The sequence below is a fragment of the Micromesistius poutassou genome (assembly GCF_964030765.1).
Source record: "Micromesistius poutassou genome assembly, chromosome: 10".
In the NCBI taxonomy this organism is placed as follows: Eukaryota; Metazoa; Chordata; class Actinopteri; order Gadiformes; family Gadidae; genus Micromesistius; species Micromesistius poutassou.
The window spans coordinates 1,261,992-1,285,345 of NC_140280.1; the positions used below are offsets into that span (position 1 = coordinate 1,261,992).

Sequence of the window (23,354 nt, forward strand, 5' to 3'; positions counted from 1 at the left end):
GAGACAGAGACAGAGACAGAGAGAGACAGAGAGAGAGAGAGAGGTCAGAGACAGAGAGAGAGAGAGAGAGACAGAGACAGAGACAGAGAGAGACAGAGAGAGAGAGAGAGAGAGACAGAGACAGAGACAGAGAGAGAGACAGAGAGAGAGACAGAGAGAGAGACAGAGAGAGAGAGAGAGGTGAGAAACAGGTACAGAGAGAGGGTTATGATGACGCGTGTTTCAGACAGACAGGTGAGTCAGACACTGAGCCCTGAACACTTTTAGAGTCGGCGGTCGCCTAACGAGTGAGCTGACGTCCCGATGACGCAGCGTACCGAGCACAGGGCCGGGGTTAGAGGTCACGAACAGAACGGTGGACAGACGTGCCTTGACGCGGGCCATGCCAAAGACACAAGGAATATGAAACAAAAAAGGACCATTATCTCAAAATGGCATTTTTTACCAGAAAGTGAAAGTAAAAAGAAATCAAACAAAGAAAGCAGTGCATTGTGGGACATAGTGCAGCTATAAAGAATGAGTCACTGTGACCAGGTATAATTCAAACACCGTGGAGCGGAAAACAAGCCGCACAGAGACTAATGAGGTGTACAACCGGCGGATACAAACCTATAGCGTATATATATATATAATGTATCTATACTCACCCCGGCATGCATGAGGCTTAGAGAAGAAATACATACAGGGTGCAAACTGCCTTCACCAATTATTATCATGCACATGTGAGAGAGAGAGAGAGAGAGAGATGAGAGAGAGAGAGAGAGAGAGAGAGAGAGAGAGAGAGAGACGGGGAGAGAGAGAGAGAGAGAGAGAGAGAGAGAGAGACGGGAGAGAGGAAGCAAAGAAAGAACTGAAAAAAGCAAAGACAGAACTGAAGCATGGTAGTGTGTTTTTTTGTGTTTTTTGTGTTTGTGTGTGTGTGTGTGTGTGCGTGTGCGTGGGTCGGAGAGAGAGGCAGAGAGAGATGAGAGAGAGGGGGCGAGGGAGCGAGCGAGAGAGAGAGAGAGCTGTAATCAATATAGAAAATATCAATAAATAGCCATGACCATTTTCACATAACATTCAGCTGCCAGTTCGGTTGCTTTCTCATATTCCTCCAATACCATCAAGTATTCCCATTTCACCGGCACTCATTCACACATCCTTCCTCCTCTATGACCCCCGGAGCCGATGGACACACACACCTCGCTCTGAGCTCACACACCGGCACAAACAAAAGCGGTTCTTTTTTAACCAACGAACGTCCTCATCCTCATCCTCATCCGCTTATCCGGGGTCGGGTCGCGGGGGCAGCAGCTCAAGCAGGGGGCCCCAGACCTCCCTCTCCCGGGGCCACATTGACCAGCTCTGACGGGGGGGGGGATCCCGAGGCGTTCCCAGGCCAGTGTTGAGATATAATCCCTCCACCTGGTCCTGGGTCTTCCCCGGGGTCTCCTCCCCGCCGGTCGTACCTGTAAACCCCTCCCAAGGGAGGCGTCCAGTGGGCGTCCTCACCAGATGCCCGAACCACCTCAACTGACTCCTTTCTAAGCAGAGGAGCAGCGGCTCTAATCCGAGCCAACGAACGTTGCCTTACAGAACCTTCCAGAATAGCCGACGGCAGACGTGGCGGCAGACGTGACGGCGTGCGTCTTTCCCAGTTCAGTAGGACGCGTAGTGCGTAGTGCTGACTGCGCTCCCCGGGTTTAGGAACCTTTCACGGTGGCTGAAGGACGTCTGCAGTGACGTCCACGAGTGAATAAGAACACAAGGCCGGTTGTTCTCTTTGTTGTCATGTGATGCTAGCAGGTTGTTTGGTTCTTCTCCTCGACCCACTTTCACAAGGTAGGTGCTGTCACGGAGCGGCTCAGATTCAAGACAAAAATATGGGAGACCACACAATAATAAAAGGTTTTTAAGTAGATTCAATTTATTTAACTAATAACAAACACCACAAAAACTTTGTGTCGAGTGAAATCTGTAAGTCAGCAGTATCAGTAGTGTGGTGAGTGCCTGGGTGTGGGAAAGTGGACCATATGCAAATAATAACCAAGTGAAAACAAAACTAACAAAACCCAACCAAACCGAAAACCTTCTTGCCAGGAGGAGAGAGAGAGCGAGACTGAAGCCGTTTCTCAATTCGCGTTCTCGTGTGTACTCGTGTACTGCTTGCGTTCTCGGTAAACGTCATCAGTGGTGGCCCAAGCACTGTTCCAATTCCAAGTCCGCGAGTACGCGAGTACTGTCGTAAAACCCGGAAGTGTTCTCGATGTGTTCTCGATGAGGCCGTTCTACCGAGGACGCATCGGAGGTGACTCGTGTGGACTTGGGACCGTTAAATATCCCAGGATGCATCATCGAGTCCGCTGCTGTTCCAATTGCAGAGTGCGTACTCGCGTTCTCGGAAGTCTGTACTTGAAAGTCCGGACTTGCCGAGTACGTACTCCCAAGTCCGCGAGTACGTAGTACGCGTACTTGGTAGTTCTCCAGAGTTCTCCAGCCCTCTTATATCTGTCATCAGGAGCAAATGAAGTCAGGTGCGGCTCCTGTTCTCCTGACACACCCCCGGCCAAAGCCACAAGCAGAGGGGAAGGGATCATCACACCGTGCCCCACCCGCCAGGCTTCCTTCCGTAAGGTACCAAGGGTAGAAGCAGGCCTCCTCCTCGCGTCTGGGGGGATGGAGCCAAACTGCCCCGACACTGGGGGGGCCGAGAACCTCAGCCGAGCGAATCTTGAGTCACCCACCGTGGGTTTAACGACGACAGAGAGGAGGCGTAACGCAGAGAGGAGCTGCCGTCAGTGTTTTTTTTTTTCCCCTCCGACCCGACTCTGACGGACAGGGACGTGAGACACCTTTATTTGTGGACTTCCAAAAAAAAAAAAAAACGGAGAGAGAGCTTAGGGGAGTTTAGGGGAGAGGGGAGGACAGCAGGGGAGGGAGGGAGGGAGGCAGGGAGGGATAGAGGGAGGGAGGGAGAGGGAGGATAAACAGAACGGATGGACGGAGTCGCATTGATTTTTGGCTTCGCCGTCCACCGATCGACCTTAACCAAGTCTGACATTGTGTTGACGAGAGGTAGTGCAGTAAAGTGGATCGCTGTCCGAAGCAGAGCTCTCCGTCCACACTCCTCTAGAACAATACGGTGCATCGCCCTGTCACCGTGCCATCTCGTTGACACAGAGATTTGACCTTGAGTGCAGAGAACAGCCGTAATGATGTGCTGTGTGTCTGATTTGTTGAAGGTGAACCGAACCTTTCTTCATGATTACAGGAATTGCAGGGTTTTAGAAATACATGTGGTCCTGTTTCTGTGTGTGTGTGTGCAACGGCAGACGGTAGAGCTTTATTCAACGCAAAAACCTCCTCACGCACACACGTATACACACACACACACACACACACACACACACAAACACACACGAACGCCCACACACACGAATGCGAACGCCCACACACACACACACACACACACACACACACACACACACACACACACATATAACTGCCTACACACACACACACACAGATAACTATCCACACACACACACACACACACACACACACATAACTGCCTACATACACACACACACACACACACACACACACACACACACACACACACAATTATCAACACACACACACACACACACACACACAGATAACTATCAACACACACACACACACACACACAGATAACTATCAACACACACACACACACACACACAGATAACTATCAACACACACACACACACACACACAGATAACTATCAACACACACACACACACTGCGTGCCAGATGGATATCGTTCTAAACGAGAAGAGGAGGTTTCATCATCGTCGTCTCCTGCTGCACGCTCAGAGTCCCGGGGCTGTAGACGGGCTGCGTTCCACACCGGGCAAGGCGTCCTTCATTCATTCATTCATTCATTCATTCATTCATTCATTTGCCAATCCCTCATCCATTCACCCATCCATTCCTCCTCCCTCCCCCATTCGATTGTTGTCAATGACAAACATCAGACTAAATATTAACGGTCAGCAGAAAACAATCAGTCCCGCATCTACAGCAGGGAGAAGAACTGGGGTTGGGGGAGAGAGAGAGAGAGAGAGAGAGAGAGAGAGCGAGAGCGAGAGAGAGAGAGAGAGAGAGAGAGCGAGAGAGAGAGAGAGAGAGAGAGAGAGAGAGAGCGAAGAACGGGGCGAGTATGGAGAGAGAGAGAGAGAGAGAGAGAGAGAGAAGAACGGGGCGGGTATGGAGAGAGAGAGAGAGAGAGAGAGAGAGAGAGAGAGAGAGAGAGAGAGAGAGAGAGAGAGAGAGAGAGAGAGAGAGAGAGAGAGAGAAGGACCGGGTAGGGATGGAGAGAGAGACGCTCCATGTATGTTGCGGTCGCTTCAGGACTCTGTGCTGCGTCTCCATCTAGTGGGCGAGGGCTCACGTTGACTAGTCTGTGCCACGAAACATACAGCCCCCCGAGCTCCTCGTGAGACACAAAACCCAACACGGATTATGTTCTAATCAAACATTTGATTTCAAGAAAATCCTTTAAAAAAAAAAGAGAGCCCCAAATTCTGGAAATAAATTTGAAACAACATCCTCATTTATTCATCCACGACGGCGGGTTAGGATGAATGGTGTTTGTGACGTTACGTTTCTAACAACACAGATATCTAACATACCAATGTTGCTGTGACTAGAGCGGCATGGGTGATGAAATCGTAATGACCAGTCTCAAATAAATAATAAATGAGTAGCGTCTGGGTTTTTCCCCCCAAACCGCTGCAAACGCTGACGCCGCCGGCTTTGGGTTGACCAATCAGTTGTGTCAGCCGTACGTTTTCTTCTGACTAATGTACTTATTGTTGAGTCACTTTGGATAAACGCGTCGGCTGTATGCCCCTAATGTAAATGTAAAACGTAGAATTTCTGTTGCTTGGATGCTTGGAAGATCCACGGTGATATTTTTATTTTATTAGTGTGATGAAGAGTAGAACAAAAAGATCTGCCACATGCTGAATTTATGCTTGGATGGATCAAAATAAACGATGGGGTAAATTGAGACACATCTTACACAATATTCTAACATTTAACACAATTATCAAAATAAAGACTAAACCTTAAGAATAAAATAAAATGAATACAAAAGAAGACTAAAGTAAACTCAAAACCCTAACCCTAACCCTAAACCTAACCCTAATCAGTTTCAAACAAGGCAGGGAGAGCAGAAAAACTTCAGAACCTTCAGGAGAATGACGCATGTCCTAAAGGAATTAAAAGAGAAAAACAAGGAGGATAAATCCAACACTTGTGGTGATCTTGCAAGTCAGCAGAAATTTGTCAGTTTTCTATAAATATCACCAAAAAAGGAAGTCAGTTTTGCGTGCTGACCACGCGTTGTGTCAGAGTGTCTGTCTGTCTGTCTGTCATTTCCGTGAATCAGAAGTAACCATGCTGTCAGCCCTGATCCCCGTCCTCTGTGCCCTGACTGGTGAGTGTGGTTTAGTTAGGTTTAATCCTAACACTAATACTTATACCAACCTTTCAGAGAGGAGAGCTGCTTTTTAATCAGAGATGGAGTGAGACAGTCCCGGACGCAACGATAACTTTGCTGAGCATGTGTTGAGCACAGGGCCTGACGTATGAATGGTTAGTTCTGAGCAGCTCAGAGAAGGATGCAGACCCTGACAGAATGCGTAGAAATGGAACGGTGGATGGATGAAAACCATTCCTCCTTTGTGTATCATAACCAGAGATGTATAAAGTACTAGAGACCCAGACTTAAGTAAAAGTACAAGTACTGTATCAAAAAAGTGACATGAGTAGAAGTAGAAGTGTTCTTTAAACACCCCACTTAAGTGGAAGTACCAAAGTATTCAAAATGTTTTGTACTTAAGTATTGCCAAGTAGTTTATTTTAAAATGTACTACTCAAGTACTGAAAGTAAAAGTAAAAGTATTGTGTTATGTTTATATTAAAGAAAGCAGTCAAAAGTTTGAATATCATATTGTAGCATCTGTAGCAGCAGTACAATGACAGGAATACATACAGAGCTGTCTTAAAGCTGTCAAAGGCCACGTACAAGTGTTTATGTAAAAACAAACAACTAAAACATCTCAAAGGCCAGAGGGGTATTCCAAGAAAACGGCTAAAGGCTGCCCCACACTACACGATTTTTTTATCTTATGCGATTTTTGAGTCGGAGTACACCACACACATAACGAGAATCGCAGCCAATTTGTTGCTCTCCGATCATATATAAGATTAGAACACAAGACGGAACACCACACACTACAGGATAATCTTATCCGATTCTCGGCCGTGTAGGCTACGTCATCCAGCACAAGACAAGAGACCGAGAGACAAGAGATTGTAGATCTAGAGCAGCGGTTCCCAAACTTTTTTTCCTGCGCACCCCCTTTACGTCCCAACCGGGTTGGCGCACCCCCGATCCCCACTTCAAAAAGAAGGAAAAAAAAACGCAACAAAGCTTTGTTTTATCGCCATATAAAGACTCATGTTTAATCATGCGCAAATAACCAGAACACGCATGACAATAACAACATCAACAAATATCAACAACAAATAGGACAGCCAAGGGACACGACTGATGTTGTGTGCAAGATCTGCTCATGTGTGATACGCGCAATAGACGGGCAGACGACCGATCTACATGACCGCTTCATGCGCCTCGCAGAAGTTAATAGAAATGCTGATAAACAAAACATCACAGAGCATAGAGCAGGATTGTGAACGTTTACAATGTCTCATGTCAATTTACAATCTGCAAAATGTGTCTGCGTTGGCCGACTTACTTTTTTTAGTTAGGATATTGATGCTGAGCGCCTCCTATTTGCAACAGAATTTGTTTAAGATATAAAAACATTTAATTTAACACACACGCACTAAAACAGATATTTTCGTTTTTAAATAAATATTTGGAAACGAAAATTGAAAAGTGAGAATTGAATGCGCTTTGGCATTATGGAGCACCTTCGGGTCAGCGAGTGTGTGTGTGTGTGTTTTGCGCGTGTGTTTGTGTGTGCGTGCGTCGCTATTATGTTGACTACACACTCAACATGCCGAAAATATCTAACATGTTGGATAACCCCGATTTTGAGGTCGGGAGGTCTTAAGTTTATGAGATTCTATCTTAGAACACTACGGCAGACAGGATAATCTTGGCCGATTTTCGTCCCGATTCGGCTGCCATGGGAACGCCACCCCGATTCTCGTAAGGGGCAAATCGGCCACGATATCGGGACATTTATCTTGTAGTGTGGGGTCAGCTTTAGTGACAAACATGGGTAAGTTAAAGGACAATTCCGGTATTTTGAACAATCCTAAACGTTTGTTTTCAGAAATGTGCAACTCACAGAGTGGTTAGTGGTGTTTGTTGATGTTCCAAATCAAGTATTGTAGTGAAATACAGTTTCTGTCGTGTTTGATTGCTATTTTATCGCATTTTGTAAATCCCATTGGTTTCTGTTGGAAGACTCATTGCTCGTTGGCCGGAAATGGAAAGGGGGGCTGTTTACGTTTGGTTGTAGTCTTTTCGCTCGGTTCTAGCCCTACTGTTGAGACGGAACCGAGCGAAAAGACTACAACCAAACGTAAACAGCCCGCCTTTCCGTTTCCGGCCAACGAGCAATGAGTCTTCCAACAGAAATCAGTGTATGAATTGTGTATGGGGGGAGGGGGGGGGGGGGGGGGGGACTGGCCTTGACATTGGCCTAAGAACCTATTCGAGTTTGTTTTCCTTCACGCAAAAATAAAGACATGTCTACCATAAATGGATGCAGAAAAGGTTCAAATGGTGCATAAAAATCCATCAGAATTAAGGAAAGTAAGTAAGTTTGACGCTCAAAACTTCCCGGGGCGAGGAGGAGGAGGAGGACCCCCCATAAATCCCGCTGTGACGTAGCGGGACTGCTACGTCACCCCGGGGTCACCCCGAGGTCACCCCCCGACTCTAATATTCTCTAAAATGCATTTTTTTTTTTTTTTTTTTTCCCACCCACCTACCAGCCGCCTCTTTCTCCGTTGCCACGGAGACGGTGGTGGGCGTGGCCGGCCGGCGGGTGACCCTGCCCTGCGCCGTGGAGCCGGAGAGCAGAGGCGGGGTGTGCTGGGGTCGGGGGAAGCCCTCGCTGTTCACCTGCCACAACACCCTGCTCATCACCAACGGAGTCCAGGTCACACACAGCGCCTCCTACAGGTAGGAGGAGGGAGAGGGAGGGAGGGAGGGAGGGAGAGAGAGAGAGAGGGATGGAGAGAGGGAGGGATGGAGGGAGAGAGGGAGGGATGGAGGGAGGGATGGAGGGAGAGGGAGGGAGGGATGGAGGGAGAGAGGGAGGGAGAGGGAGGGAGAGAGGGAGGGAGAGGGAGGGAGGGAGGGATGGAGAGGGAGGGAGGGAGGGAGAGGGAGGGAGGGATGGAGGGAGGGAGGGAGGGATGGAGGGATGGAAGGAGAGGGATGGAGGGAGGGAGGGATGGAGGGAGGGAGGGAGGGAGGGAGGGATGGAGGGATGGAGGGAGGGAGAGGGAGGGAGGGAGGGAGGGATGATAAAGGAGGTTGACGGATGGCTGGACAGGGGCGTGGCTGGACGGATGAGCGTATAGATGAGTGGATGAATGGGAAGGTGGACGAGGGAGGGAGGGAGGGAGAGGGAGGGAGGGGTGGAGGGAGAGGGAGGGAGGGGTGGAGGGAGAGGGAGGGAGGGGTGGAGGCTGTTTCTCCTACTTCCACTGGTGGAAAGGTAGACGGAGAGATGGGTGGATGCGTAGGTGGCGTGATGGGGGGGGGGGTGAATGGAGGACAGATGGGTGGAGGGACGGAGGGACGAATGGACCACATACATACTGAATGCCTCCACCAGTAGCTCCGCTCTGACCCCTGGTGATCCGCTCCCTCAGGTACAGGCTGCAGACGGGGGCCTCAGCGGGGGACGTCTCCCTGTCCATCCTCCACAGCACACAGGCCGACTCTGGCTTCTACCACTGCAGGGTGCAGGTCCCCGGCCTGTTCAACGACCACATATACCAAGTTCACCTCATCATTACGGAAGGTCAATTCAATTCAATGACACGCTTAAGTTTAAGCAAGCACTCCGACTGGTCGATTCCCGCTCTCGAGCGTGTTTAAATGCCCGGTGAAAGAACGGACAAAAAAGATCGTGCCTAATTACAGAAAGTATCGCTACGCTAACTAGCCGAAACTACTTTCATGAGCCTAGTTTCCATAACAACGTTCAACTGACCAAGAGTCGGCTGTCGTTACTATAGGAACTATTTTCTGATGGAGATGAACTCGGGCAGAAAGCTTGAATTTGAGGGCAAATTAACCCACAATATGAAAATATTTTACAATACTGTTGATAATGAAGATGGTTTGTGTTATTGAATTGCAATCTTACACTCGATGGCGTTCTTGAATGTCATTATCGGTACTTGAAGCACAGGACTTCGGAACTCAGCGTGAGCGCCTCGTTCCTACGGCTGTGCTTCACGTACCAATAATGACATTCAAGAACACCATCGAGTGGCGTTCTTGACATAAAATGCTACTGTACACATCGAACAAAGAAGCCATGTAGTGTATTGTATGCATTATATCAGATTATACCCTTACATATTAACGGACTGCATGTGTATCCCTATTGTGTGCCGTGAGGTCATTTTTATGTTTACGTAGAACCCTGTATGGAGAGAGAGAGAGAGCAAGAGAAAGATAGGGAGAGAAGTGGGGAGAGAGAGACAAGAGACAGAGAGAGAGAGAGAGAGAGAGAGAGAGAGAGCGAGAGAGAGAGAGAGAGAGAGAGAGACAGCAAGAGAGAGAGAGAGCGAGAGAAAGATAGGGAGAGAAGTGGGGAGAGAGAGACAGAGACAGAGACAGAGAGAGAGAGAGAGAGAGAGAGAGAGAGAGAGAGAGAGAGCAGCAAGAGAGAGAGAGAGCGAGAGAAAGATAGGGAGAGAAGTGGGGAGAGAGAGACAGAGAGTGAGAGAGAGAGAGAGAGCGAGAAAGAGAGCGAGTGCGCGAGTGTGTGTGTTTAAGAAGACGTGGTTATGGTTAAATGTGGTTCATGACCGGTGTGTTTTGTGGTTTCCTTCAGCCCCTGAGCCAGTCCTGACTGACAGCTCCACAGACTCCACTAACGCAGCTCCGCTGGAGGCGGGACCAACAGAACCACATCCTGTTGAGTCCACCAGTCCAGAGCAATGGATCACGGATCAGTCTGGTTGGTTTCTGATATTTTGCTAAACGCCTCTACTATAAAATGCTTACTTTACAACTTGTCACCAACAGGTGTGATGTTGATTAGACACCATGAGCTATAATTATATGTAAAAAGCGACTGTATAGCTACCCTGGAGATAGGGCCGTGCAATTAATCGAATTTTGATCACGATTTCGATTCCTGGGTCAAACGATCTCCAAATTAATAAAATCGAGTTGGAACGATTCTTTTGAAAAAAAGAAAAAAAAAAATTGTTTTTTTTGATTGTTCAAGACAAGTTAAACGCATTTTATTTTCAAACTCAAAAAGAATCGTTTGAAGAATCGTGATTTCAATCTTGACCAAAAAAAATTGTGATTCTAATTTTTTTCCAAAATCGAGCAGCCCTACCTGGAGATAGATCACGTTTAGATCAACCTAGCAGGCGTCACGCGCCCACCGGGGACATCCCTGTCTGGTACATTCTGAGACGCCTAATCTAAGCTAACCTAGTTCACCCGGTTCACTGTGGTAAACAAGAGAACCACTTCATCTGACGTACAGACATTTTATTGAATAAAGATGGAATTGTTCGCATTTGCTAGATTTGCCTATAAAAAAATATTGATAAGCTTTAAATATTTTAAAAAAAGTATAATATTGAGTAAACATAGAATGGTTTCACCCTCCAGACTCAATAACACTATAGGTCTCTTCTTTTAAAGTTGACACATTTAAAGAAATGGCTACTTTGTTTTTGTGTTGCTAGGCGACGCGATTACCGAGGCAACCGAGGAATCAGGAAGTGGTGAGACAGCGTGGGACAGCGTGGGCGAGTCTGTGGTCGCTGTTGTCAAGAGACCTCAGGTACGGACAGCTCGGGGTGCACTGGATGAAACACAATGCCATCGCTAGGACTAAAGAGCCGAATGCTTTTTATTACATTTTTATAAAGTCCTTAACCCTCTCTTTGTAAGACATACGCATCCGAGTCAGATACATTAGTCATGAGGAACTGTTGAAACCGAATTCTGACCTAGACCTCTTATTAGATCCACGCTGTGTTACGTGTCGGGTGTTCCGTTTTGCTTTTGTTATCTATCATCATCATCCGTCAACAGGAGACGATTGTGTAGTAATTGGTTTTGTTTTCCTGTCCTGGAGCAGTCAGACCTCCGGATGAGCAGCCCATGGAGCTTCATAGGAAACACACTCAGAGCGTCCTTCATCATCTTCATACCTGCACTACTACTTACTATTGGCTACAGTCAGTACACACACACACACACACACACAATGACAAACACATTCACACACCCTCAGTCACTTGTACACAGATTCACATGCACAAATAAGGAGCACACACACATGCACACACACACACAAACTTGCACGTGCACACACCCACAAACACACATTCACGCACTCACATGCACAACTACCTAGAAACACAGACGCACATGCTCACATGCACAAATACAGACACACTCTCACATGCTGAGACACACTTTCGAGCCCACCCACACATACACACAGTGCTCACAAACACACACACACACACACACACACACCCCACACAAATACACAGTGCTCACCTGCACAAATAAACGTACACACACATTCACTACACACACAAAGAATAATTGTGACACATACAAACAAACACAAATACACAGACATACAACACAGAAAACGCAGCCGTACACAGGGTACATAGAGACAAATAATGAAGGCAAACACACACACACACACACACACACACACACACACACACACTGTCAAAAGAACAATGACTGAAATGTCTGATGCTTTTTGATCCTCAGGATTGATGAGGTCACAGCAGAGACAGTGGATTGGACGACGGAGACCATCTGACCTAGAGGACAACTCTTTGTAGTGTGTGTGTGTGTGTGTGTGTGTGTGTGTGTGTGTGTGTGCGGTGTGTGTGTAACTCATTAAAACACAGGAACAAACTCGACTCATAGAAAGGACAGTTTATAACGATCGTTTGAATTAAGTAAAATTGTTCGTTAAGGGACACTCGTCATTGCTTTTAAGATTCCTAAGGACACCAGTCCTTCCCTCTTCGAAAAGACGAAGTGACAAGGATCCTCACTTTCCACTGACTAAAACATAGAGACGCCAATACACTCTCTCTCTCTCTCTCTCTTCTCTGTCTCTCTCTCTCTCTCTGGTTGACACAGTTCAGATACGGGCCATCAGAAATATATATATATATATATATATATATATATATATGAGGATACCTACACAGCAAGGGACAGTATTGTCGTAATGAAAATTGATGGAGGTGGATTTCTGGATTGAGAAATGTTCAAATAAAAATCTCTTTCCTCGATGTCAGTTTGATGACTTGATTATGTTGGTCTTGCGTTCCTTCATCACATGTGTGTAATACGTCATTAATTGATCTCATCATGGGATATAACAACGTCTTCATTGGGACATCATCAGCTTTATGAAGTGCAACTGGTCTCTGGGTCAATCCTCATCGAGCCCCCCTTGAGCAAGGCACCTTCCTACTGGTTGATGCCTTGCATACATGTGCAGACAATCATCTCTTTTTGCACGGTAGCCAATGGTTTTAGACAGGAAATGGTTACTTGTTGTGTTGTGCTTGTAACCCCCTCAACGCCTCCCCCTGTCACATTGTGAGGTATGCGAGGGCCACTGGGAGGTTGTATTAGCAGTAGAACATAATGACGGCCCGGTCCGGATCAGGATACCTGCTCTTGCTGTGTCTGTTAACAGGTAATGACTTCAAACATTCCGAGCACATTTTATTAGACTTCCTTTGGAGAGTCACTATGACTCAGGGCATTCAGAACCTCTCTAGTAATGTTACACAGCAGTCAAGCTGAGACAGTATTGCAGGGGTCGGCAACCCTAGGCACGCGTGCCACCACTGGCACGTGGACGCATAATCATTGGCACACTTGGCACACAAAAAAAGTTTTTTCACCGCTACAATGCGGCAGCGTAATCATTACTACCGATTTGTTCTGCACTTTATTCAGTTTTGGGCATTTCCTCCCAGTGCAAATATGTTTAAATGAGTTACTGAAAGCAGTGTTCTGAATTGGGAACAATTAATCGTTTTTAAACCTATGTTGTGAGTAATAGAGAAGAAAATATTTAAAAGATTGTTGCAAGTGGCCTGTATGCATGGCCTTCACATGTTTTTTTGCAAAGCTGTACATGTCTTAAAGATATTGATGTGGATGTTTCCATCATTCTCATATAATGTCTGTTTTTACATTTCTCACAGTGCAAATATGTTTTTGAGTTTCTGAAAGCAGTATTTTAAGATGGGATATATGTAATTATAATTTGTACGCCCATGTTGCAAATATAACAACAAAAAAAAACTTTAAAATGTTGATGCATGATTGTGGACTATATGGAAATAATAGAATTCCAGGTCTTCTGGAAAGACCTCATTTTTATGTTTACGTAGAACCCTGTATGGAGAGAGAGAGAGAGAGAGAGAGAGAGAAAGATAGGGAGAGAAGTGGGGAGAGAGAGACAGAGACAGAGAGAGAGAGCAAGAGAGAGAGAGCGAGAGAGAGAGAAAGTTAGGGAGAGAAGTGGGGAGAGAAAGACAGAGACAGAGAGAGAGAGAGAGAGAGACAGCAAGAGAGAGAGAGAGCGAGAGAAAGATAGGGAGATAGAAAGAGAGCGAGTGCGCGAGCGTGTGTGTGTGTGTTTGTTTAAGAAGACGTGGTTATGGTTAAATGTGGTTCATGACCGGTGTGTTTTGTGGTTTCCTTCAGCCCCTGAGCCAGTCCTGACTGACAGCTCCACAGACTCCACTAACGCAGCTCCGCTGGAGGCGGGACCAACAGAACCACATCCTGTTGAGTCCACCAGTCCAGAGCAATGGATCACGGATCAGTCTGGTTGGTTTCTGATATTTTGCTAAACGCCTCTACTATAAAATGCTTACTTTACAACTTGTCACCAACAGGTGTGATGTTGATTAGACACCATGAGCTATAATTATATGTAAAAAGCGACTGTATAGCTACCCTGGAGATAGGGCTGTGCAATTAATCAAATTTTGATCACGATTTCGATTCTTGGGTCAAACGATCTCCAAATTAATAAAATCGAGTTGGAACGATTCTTTTGAAAAAAAAAAAAAAAGTTAAACAAATTTTATTTTCAAACTCAAAAAGAATCATTTGAAGAATCGTGATTTCAATCTTGACCAAAAAAAATCGTGATTCTAATTTTTTTTCCAAAAATCGAGCAGCCCTACCTGGAGATACATCACGTTTAGATCAACCCAGCAGGCGTCACGCGCCCACCGGGGACGTCCCTGTCTGCTACATTCTGAGACGCCTAATCTAAGCTAATCTAGTTCACCCGGTTCACTGTGGTACACAAGAGAACCACTTCATCTGACGTACAGACATTTTATTGAATAAAGATGGAATTGTTCGCATTTGCTAGATTTGCCTATAAAAAAATATTGATAAGCTTTAAATATTTTAAAAAAAGTATAATATTGAGTAAACATAGAATGGTTTCACCCTCCAGACTCAATAACACTATAGGTCTCTTCTTTTAAAGTTGACACATTTAAAGAAATGGCTACTTTGTTTTTGTGTTGCTAGGCGACGCGATTACCGAGGCAACCGAGGAATCAGGAAGTGGTGAGACAGCGTGGGACAGCGTGGGCGAGTCTGTGGTCGCTGTTGTCAAGAGACCTCAGGTACGGACAGCTCGAGGTGCACTGGATGAAACACAATGCCATCGCTAGGACTAAAGAGCCGAATGCTTTTTATTACATTTTTATAAAGTCCTTAACCCTTGACATACGCATCCGAGTCAGATACATTAGTCATGAGGAACTGTTGAAACCGAATTCTGACCTAGACCTCTTATTAGATCCACGCTGTGTTACGTGTCGGGTGTTCCGTATTGCTTTTGTTATCTATCATCATCATCCGTCAACAGGAGACGATTGTGTGGTAATTTGTTTTTTTTCGTGTCCTGGAGCAGTCAGACCTCCGGATGAGCAGCCCATGGAGCTTCATAGGAAACACACTCAGAGCGTCCTTCATCATCTTCATACCTGCACTACTACTTCCTATTGGCTACAGTCAGTACACACACACACACACACACACACAATGACAAACACATTCACACACCCTCAGTCACTTGTACACAGATTCACATGCACAAATAAGGAGCACACACACATGCACACACACACAAACTTGCACGTGCACACACCCACAAACACACATTCACGCACTCACATGCACAACTACCTAGAAACACAGACGCACATGCTCACATGCACAAATACAGACACACTCTCACATGCTGAGACACACTTTCGAGCCCACCCACACATACACACAGTGCTCACAAACACACAGACACACACACACACACACACACACCCCACACAAATACACAGTGCTCACCTGCACAAATAAACGTACACACACATTCACTACACACACAAAGAATAATTGTGACACATACAAACAAACACAAATACACAGACATACAACACAGAAAACGCAGCCGTACACAGGGTACATAGAGACAAATAATGAAGGCAAACACACACACACACACACACACACACACACACACACTGTCAAAAGAACAATGACTGAAATGTCTGATGCTTTTTGATCCTCAGGATTGATGAGGTCACAGCAGAGACAGTGGATTGGACGACGGAGACCATCTGACCTAGAGGACAACTCTTTGTAGTGTGTGTGTGTGTGTGTGTGTGTGTGTGTGTGTGTGTGTGTGTACGTGTGTGTGTGCGGTGTGTGTGTGTGTTTGTGTGTAACTCATTAAAACACAGGAACAAACTCGACTCATAGAAAGGACAGTTTATAACGATCGTTTGAATTAAGTAAAATTGTTCATTAAGGGACACTCGTCATTGCTTTTAAGATTCCTAAGGACACCAGTGCTTCCCTCTTCGAAAAGACGAAGTGACAAGGATCCTCACTTTCCACTGACTAAAACATAGAGACGCCAATACACTCTCTCTCTCTCTCTCTCTTCTCTGTCTCTCTCTCTCTCTCTCTCTGGTTGACACAGTTCAGATACGGGCCATCAGAAAAGCGATATATATATATATATATATATGAGGATACCTACACAGCAAGGGACAGTATTGTCGTAATGAAAATTGATGGAGGTGGATTTCTGGATTGAGAAATGTTCAAATAAAAATCTCTTTCCTCAATGTCAGTTTGATTACTTATGATTATGTTGGTCTTGCATTCCTTCATCACACGTGTGTAAAACGTCATTAATTGATCTCATCATGGGATATAACAACGCATGTCTTCCTTAGGACATCATCAGCTTTATGAAGTGCAACTGGTCTCTGGGTCAATCCTCATTGAGCCCCCCCTTGAGCAAGGCACCTTCCTACTGGTTGACGCCTTGCATACATGTGCAGACAGATCATCTCTTTTTGCACGGTAGCCAATGGTTTTAGACAGGAAACGGTTACTTGTTGTGTTGTGTTTGTAACCCCCTCCCCCTGTGACATTGCGAGGTATGCGAGGGCCACTGGGAGGTTGTATTAGCAGTAGAACATAATGACGGCCCGGTCCGGATCAGGATACCTGCTCTTGCTGTGTCTGTTAACAGGTAATGACTTCAAACATTCCGAGCACATTTTATTAGACTTCCTTTGGAGAGTCACTATGACTCAGGGCATTCAGAACCTCTCTAGTAATGTTACACAGCAGTCAAGCTGAGACAGTATTGCAGGGGTCGGCAACCCTAGGCACGCGTGCCACCACTGGCACGTGGACGCATAATCATTGGCACACTTGGCACACAAAAAAAGTTTTTTCACCGCTACAATGCGGCAGCGTAATCATTACTACCGATTTGTTCTGCACTTTATTCAGTTTTGGGCATTTCCTCCCAGTGCAAATATGTTTAAATGAGTTACTGAAAGCAGTGTTCTGAATTGGGAACAATTAATCGTTTTTAAACCTATGTTGTGAGTAATAGAGAAGAAAATATTTAAAATATTGTTGCAAGTGGCCTGTATGCATGGCCTTCACATGTTTTTTGCAAAGCTGTACATGTCTTAAAGATATTGATGTGGATGTTTCCATCATTCTCATATAATGTCTGTTTTTACATTTCTCACAGTGCAAATATGTTTTTGAGTTTCTGAAAGCAGTATTTTAAGATGGGATATATGTAATTATAATTTGTACGCCCATGTTGCAAATACAACAACAAAAAAAAACTTTAAAATGTTGATGCATGATTGTGGACTATATGGAAATAATAGAATTCCAGGTCTTCTGGAAATGTTTTTGGTCGCTGTGTCATAATTCAGCTTAATATTTAATATATTTTTCCTTAGGGCACACTGATTAACGAGAAAATGTCCAACTGGCACTACATGTTGAAAAGGTTGCTGACGCCTGCAGTATTGTATGCATATATTTTTAAAAAGGGGTTCAGGGTTAGGATAAATAACGTGTTAACGTGTTAAAATAAACACAGAACTCTCAATGCCACTTCAGTCGACAATGGGTGTTCCACAGGGATCCATCCTGGGGCCTCTGCTGTTTAGTCTGTATATCAACGACCTACCAACATGCTGTCAGTCAGCAAACTGCCAAATGTATGCTGACGATACAGTCTTATATGCACAAGCTAGAACACCAGGTGCAGCAGCAGAGGCCCTGACCAAGGAAATGGAGAGAGTATCCCAATGGCTCAAAGACAACCACCTGACGCTTAAGATCAAAAAGACTGTCTCAATGTGCTTTTCTGTAAGAGGTAAAGCCAAATGCACCATCAAAATAGGCCAAGAGGCTATAGAGGAAGTGGATGAATTCAAATTTTTAGGTATTACCTTAGACTCACAACTTAATTTCAAAAAACACGTTAAGAAACTCTGCAAGACTGTCCGGACAAACCTGAACTGCTTCAGAATGATAAGACATCACATCCCGGTCAAGGCAGCTTTATTGTTCTTTCACGCAATGATACTCTCTCACTTATCATACTGTATTACCGTATGGGGCCAAGCCTCCCAGACAACCGTCAAACCAGTCACATCATTATACAAACAGGCACTGAAAATAATGGACCAGAAACCAATAACATCACATCACTGTTTAATTTTACAAAAATATAAGTTATTAAGTTTTGACAATTTTATTAAGTTCTCTTTTCTTAAAATAATTTTTAAATGCGCAAATAATCTGGCGCCCTCTGTACTCTGTCCATTTGTCATGAAAACAAAGTCAAGGAGTGCGGCCACAAGGGGAGCAGTGGGTGGTAACTGCATAGTAGAGGGGCGCAAAACTTCTTTCGGCCAGTCATGTTTTTCAGTAATAGGAACCCGCTTTTGGAACGACTTACCGATAGAACTAAAAACACAAACAGAACTGAAAACATTTAGCAGTAAGGTAAAACACTGGCTGAAAGTAAATCAGGGATGTGACCACTAAGACACGCACACACGCACGCACTCACACGCACGCACATACACACACTCTATTGTCTATGTTTTACTGTACTGTCTGTGTAGATACCTGCTGTTCGCATAGGTGAGAGTTTGCAGGGGGTTGGGTATCTGGGGGTTGTGTCGTACGTGATGTGATGTTTTGTGTCTGTGTTGTTGTATGTTGTGTGAGTGTGTGTGTGTGTGTGTGTGTGTGTGTGTGACTGGCTGTTCGCATAGGTGAGAGTTTGCGGGCGGCTAGGTATCTGGAAGTTGTATCGTATGTGATTTGCTGTTTGTGTTATTGTATTTGAGTATATTGTGGCTGGCTGTCCGTACAAGTGAGAGTTTGCGGGCGGCTGGGTGTCTGGGGGTTGTGTTACGTGACTTGCTGTTTGTGATGTTCCTATGTATGTTGTGGTTGTTCTGATGTGTATGGTTAGGGTATGAACACTAAGATTACCCTTGATGTTTTGTTGGTCTCTATGTGTATAGAGAGGTGTATGCACACGTATACTACACTTTTTAGAATAATTTTGGACTACAACATGTTTTTAGAAAGGTCTGACCAGGGACTGGGGTTGCAAATTAGCCAACGGCTAGAAACCTTTTATGTAACACATCTACAGACATTTTTATGGCATTGATTGTGATAGCTATGTATGTAATAATGTGCGCTGCATTGTCCCTGACAAATAAAAAAATAAATAAAAAATAAATAAATAAATAAAGCTAACTAACTAAAGCCGGTCATCATAACATTTGGAGCAATAGTGTATGGGTCACCACAAATCCACGCTTGAGATACTCTCTTCAGACAAATGCCCGCCCTGTACATCTGTACTTTAGTTGGCCCAATGTTGGGACTGAAAATCTTTCCTGTGGGGCATCAGGATCAGACTCAAAAATGTTTGTGTGGGCAAATGTTTTTTGCATACAAAAATTCACTCCATCCATTAGGTGACGTCATAGCTGACATAATAATCTTCTGTTACTGTACAGCTGCTGAATGTGACCTGGACGTGCTCGGCACTGTGGGAAAAGATGTGACTCTGCCGTGTAAATATGACGTCGTAGCAAATGGTCTAAGTTATATATGCTGGGGACGAGGTGTTATACCAAACGCTGCGTGTAGCAATATGATCTGATCGCCACTGACGGTGCAACAGTGAGAAAAGGCTCACAAGTGTCCAGCAGGTACCAGCTCCTGGGTGACCTGGAAAAGGGAGATGTTTCCATGACGATATTAAACGTCAGTGAGACGGACGCTGGACAATACGGATGCAGAGTGGAAATAGCGGGATTGTGGAATGACCTTAAACATCACTTTAAACTGAGAGTTCAGAGAGGTGAGATTATGGAGTAAGATCTGTTAACAGACAGCAGACAGCTACTGTAATAGCATCAATTAGCTGCTACTGTAAGAGATACAAAGTGCCCGCTTCAAAATATAAATACTACAATGACAATGGGACACAGTTTATGGATCACATTTAAAATAACTCTTTGGTATTCAGTGTTGTTTGTCCTGATAATATATATGTACCCCAATATTTTACTGTGTATTGGCTAAGATACTAAGCCAGCCAAAGAGATGGTTATGATTACTATAAACTATATATTTAAAAAAAATAATTATTCCCATTCTTCAAACTCAAACCCATGATTTTGCTCTTTGCTCTTTCAAAGAAGATTCAAAGAAATTTGATTAAAAAAAAAGTAATTTGCGGTTTTGAACCGTAGTTCCAAACCCTGATCCAAGATGTCGCCATTACTCGATAAATTGTAGTAATCGCACCATCTTGCTGTGCCCCTTGATGCATAAAAGGTTGCTTTATTGTGTCTTTACTAGGTTGTACAGTTACTGAAGCATCAAAGGCAACAGGAAGTGATTATGTGACGACGGACCACACCGAGGCCCTGTGGTGACGAGTGTGAAGACACATCGGGTACAGAGACCACCAGGGTCACAGGTTGATGATGAGAACAATTCAGTCAACGTTTCCGTGACGCTCGGTTCTTCAGATTCTCAGAATGAGATCGAAGTAAATACAGTGACATTTACAGTGCCATACAGTGTCATTACCTCTCTATGATAGACATACGCATCCAAGTCAGATGCCATGTGGTAATGTTTACATCAAAATCTGACCTATAACCTTTAGATCCAATCTGTATCAGATTTTGGGCAATCATTCAGGTGACAAACATATTTAAAACAAAAAAGGGAAAAGTAAGGCATTGATATGTAATCCATGGGAGACGATTGTGTAGTAATTGGTTCAGTTTTGTTTTTGTGTGCTGGAGCAGTCAGACCTCCGGATGAGCAGCCCATGGAGCGTCGTAGGAAACTCACTCAGAGCGTCCTTCATCATCTTCATACCTGCACTACTACTTACTATTGGCTACAGTCAGTATATACACACACACACAGACACACACCAGTGGCGGCTTCTCCAGTGAGGAGAGGGAGGAAGATCCTCCTTAACATTGTTGAGAATAAAAAATGTAGATTGCCCAGACTACTGTAATGAATTAATGCCCTTAAATATGACTACTTTAATGCCTTTGTACGTGTAATGTTCGTTTCCCTCGGTAAAGGGACATTAGCACCCCCTATCGCCTATTGGATATTACTGCGGGGAGGACGTTCCTCCCTCAGCCTCCATTGACTTCCATTCATTTCTCGGGAACTACTGGCGGACGGTGAGTTACATGGGAATTCAAAGTACAATGCTGCCACTGGTGGATTTGTATCAATTCTATTCACATAATTATCCCTCCATGCTATTTTGTAGTTCACCAAAACACCCTGAAATTCGTGCAGTCCTTCCTCCCTCACTTTAAAAACCACCAGCCGCCACTGACACACCCACACACACACACACCCTTAGTCACATGCTCACACACAGTCACAGGCACAAATACACCCACGCACACATGCACGTACAGGCTAACTCTCATGAACCAATACCTGGAAACACAGACACACGTGCACAGATTCAGTCACACTGTGAACACTTCTGCACCCACCGATACACACATACACAGAGTGCTCACCGCTACACGTGATTTTATATAGCGCCTTTCAGGTTACTCAAGGTCGCTTGTGTGGTCGTGTGTGTGTAGGCGAGTAAGTGAGAGTGCAAATGCACAAGGCGCTGGGTGGGGTCGTGAGTTAGAGGCCATAGGCCTCAGAGAAAAGGTGTGCCGCAAAAGGCCCTATCCCCAAGGGTCTTGAGTCTCGTGCGGGGAATTGCCAGCTGGTCCTTGTCAGAGGACCTGAGGGACCGCAGGGGGGTGTCGGGGTGGAGGAGGTGTCACAACCCCGGCTCCAAGGCTGTGCCAAAGTAGGGAGAACAAACACGAGCTGGCTACCAGCAAGCGGTATTTATTTCACAATTCAACCAAGACAAACGTGTAAAGATCAGCATCAGTCATGAATGCATGTATGGTTGGATGGATGTGTGATAATGTATGTGCAGATCAAAATAAACAAAGAGAAAGTGCTGCCATCAGGCCTGCCGGTGAACAGGAATCAGTTCCCCGCAAGAGACCTTTCGCAGAATGAGGAAGGTCTTTATAGGCAGAGCACACTGGCCCAGGTGTTACTCATGCAGCTGACGATCACTCCACTCAGCATCTGTAAAACACAACTCAAAAGAAACAGGGACACCTAAGCCGTTTCTCAATTCGCGTTCTCGTGTCTACTCGTGTACTTAAGAGTCCTGTACGTTCTCGGTAAACGTCATCAGTGGTAGCCCAAGCACTGTTCCAATTCCGAGTACGCGAGTATGCGAGTACTGTCGTAAAACCCGGAAGTGTTCCCGATGCGTTCTTGATGAGGCCGTTCCACCGAGGACGCATCGGAGGTGACTCGTGTGGACTTGGGACCGTTAAATATCCCAGGATGCATCATCGAGTCCGCTGCTGTTCCAATTGCAGAGTGCGTACTCGCGTTCTCGGAAGTCTGTACTTGAAAGTCCGGACTTGCCAAGTACGTACTTCCAAGTCCGCGAGTACGTAGTCCGCCTACTTGGTATTGATGAAACGGCTCTAGTGCCTGGGTGGAGGGATCGTCAGAGGTCAGAGAGGTAACGGGGGGCCAGAGCGTGAAGGGACTTGTATGTGAGGAGTAGAATTTTGAATTTAATGCGGAACTTGACTGGTAACCAGTGGAGCTGCATCAGGGTGGCGGTGATGCGCTGCCAGGGCTTAATGCCAGTTAAGACCCCGGCAGCTGAGTTCTGCACACATCGCAGTCTGTCCCGGGTTTTAGAGGGGCAGACCGGTGAGTGTGGCGTTGCAGCAGTCCAGGAGAGTAGAGACGAAGCAGTGGATCAGGGTTTCAGGGTAACTGAGTCTGAGTCTGAGGGTCGGAGTCGTGCGACGTTCTTCAGGCGGTAAGAATGCAGATCTTGTGACGCTATTGATGTGGGACTGGAATGATGAGGGTATACACACCCACACATACACACAGTGCTGACTTGCACAAATACAAGTAGACACACACACACACACACACACAATTATACAGCCATATACAGTACATAGAGTACATAGAGACAAAACGGCAACACACACACACACACAGACTCAAAAGAACAAGGACATGAATGTCTGATGCTTTTTGATCCTCAGGATTGATGAGGTCACAGCAGAGACAGCGGAT

General features: G+C 45.4%; 2 protein-coding genes across 2 annotated transcripts; both read left to right on the forward strand.

Annotated features, from left to right (window-relative positions):
- The first annotated feature begins 5,423 nt into the window (after positions 1-5,423).
- On the forward strand, positions 5,424-12,124 carry LOC311354131 (hepatitis A virus cellular receptor 2 homolog). Its single transcript, XM_084473930.1, has 7 exons — positions 5,424-5,468; positions 8,006-8,195; positions 8,894-9,045; positions 10,090-10,215; positions 10,964-11,061; positions 11,362-11,461; positions 12,018-12,124. Exons 1-7 carry the CDS (start codon positions 5,429-5,431, stop codon positions 12,089-12,091), a joined length of 780 nt encoding a protein of 259 aa, XP_084330056.1. The 5' UTR covers positions 5,424-5,428; the 3' UTR covers positions 12,092-12,124.
- An 898-nt stretch (positions 12,125-13,022) lies between these two features.
- On the forward strand, positions 13,023-16,385 carry LOC311353798 (uncharacterized protein; the record flags this gene model as incomplete). Its single annotated transcript, XM_084473615.1, has 5 exons — positions 13,023-13,055; positions 13,934-14,114; positions 14,835-14,932; positions 15,223-15,322; positions 15,881-16,385. 5 exons carry the CDS (start codon positions 13,023-13,025, stop codon positions 15,952-15,954), a joined length of 486 nt encoding a protein of 161 aa, XP_084329741.1. The 3' UTR covers positions 15,955-16,385.
- Positions 16,386-23,354: the final 6,969 nt, after the last annotated feature.

Excerpts from the sequence above, each read along its gene's own strand:
- LOC311354131 (XM_084473930.1), top strand. The coding sequence starts at position 5,429 with ATGCTGTCAGCCCTGATCCCCGTCCTCTGTGCCCTGACTG. Across the intron at positions 5,469-8,005 it reads CGTCCTCTGTGCCCTGACTG|CCGCCTCTTTCTCCGTTGCC; the intron begins GTGAGTGTGGTT and ends CCCACCTACCAG. Across the intron at positions 10,216-10,963 it reads ATGGATCACGGATCAGTCTG|GCGACGCGATTACCGAGGCA; the intron begins GTTGGTTTCTGA and ends TTGTGTTGCTAG.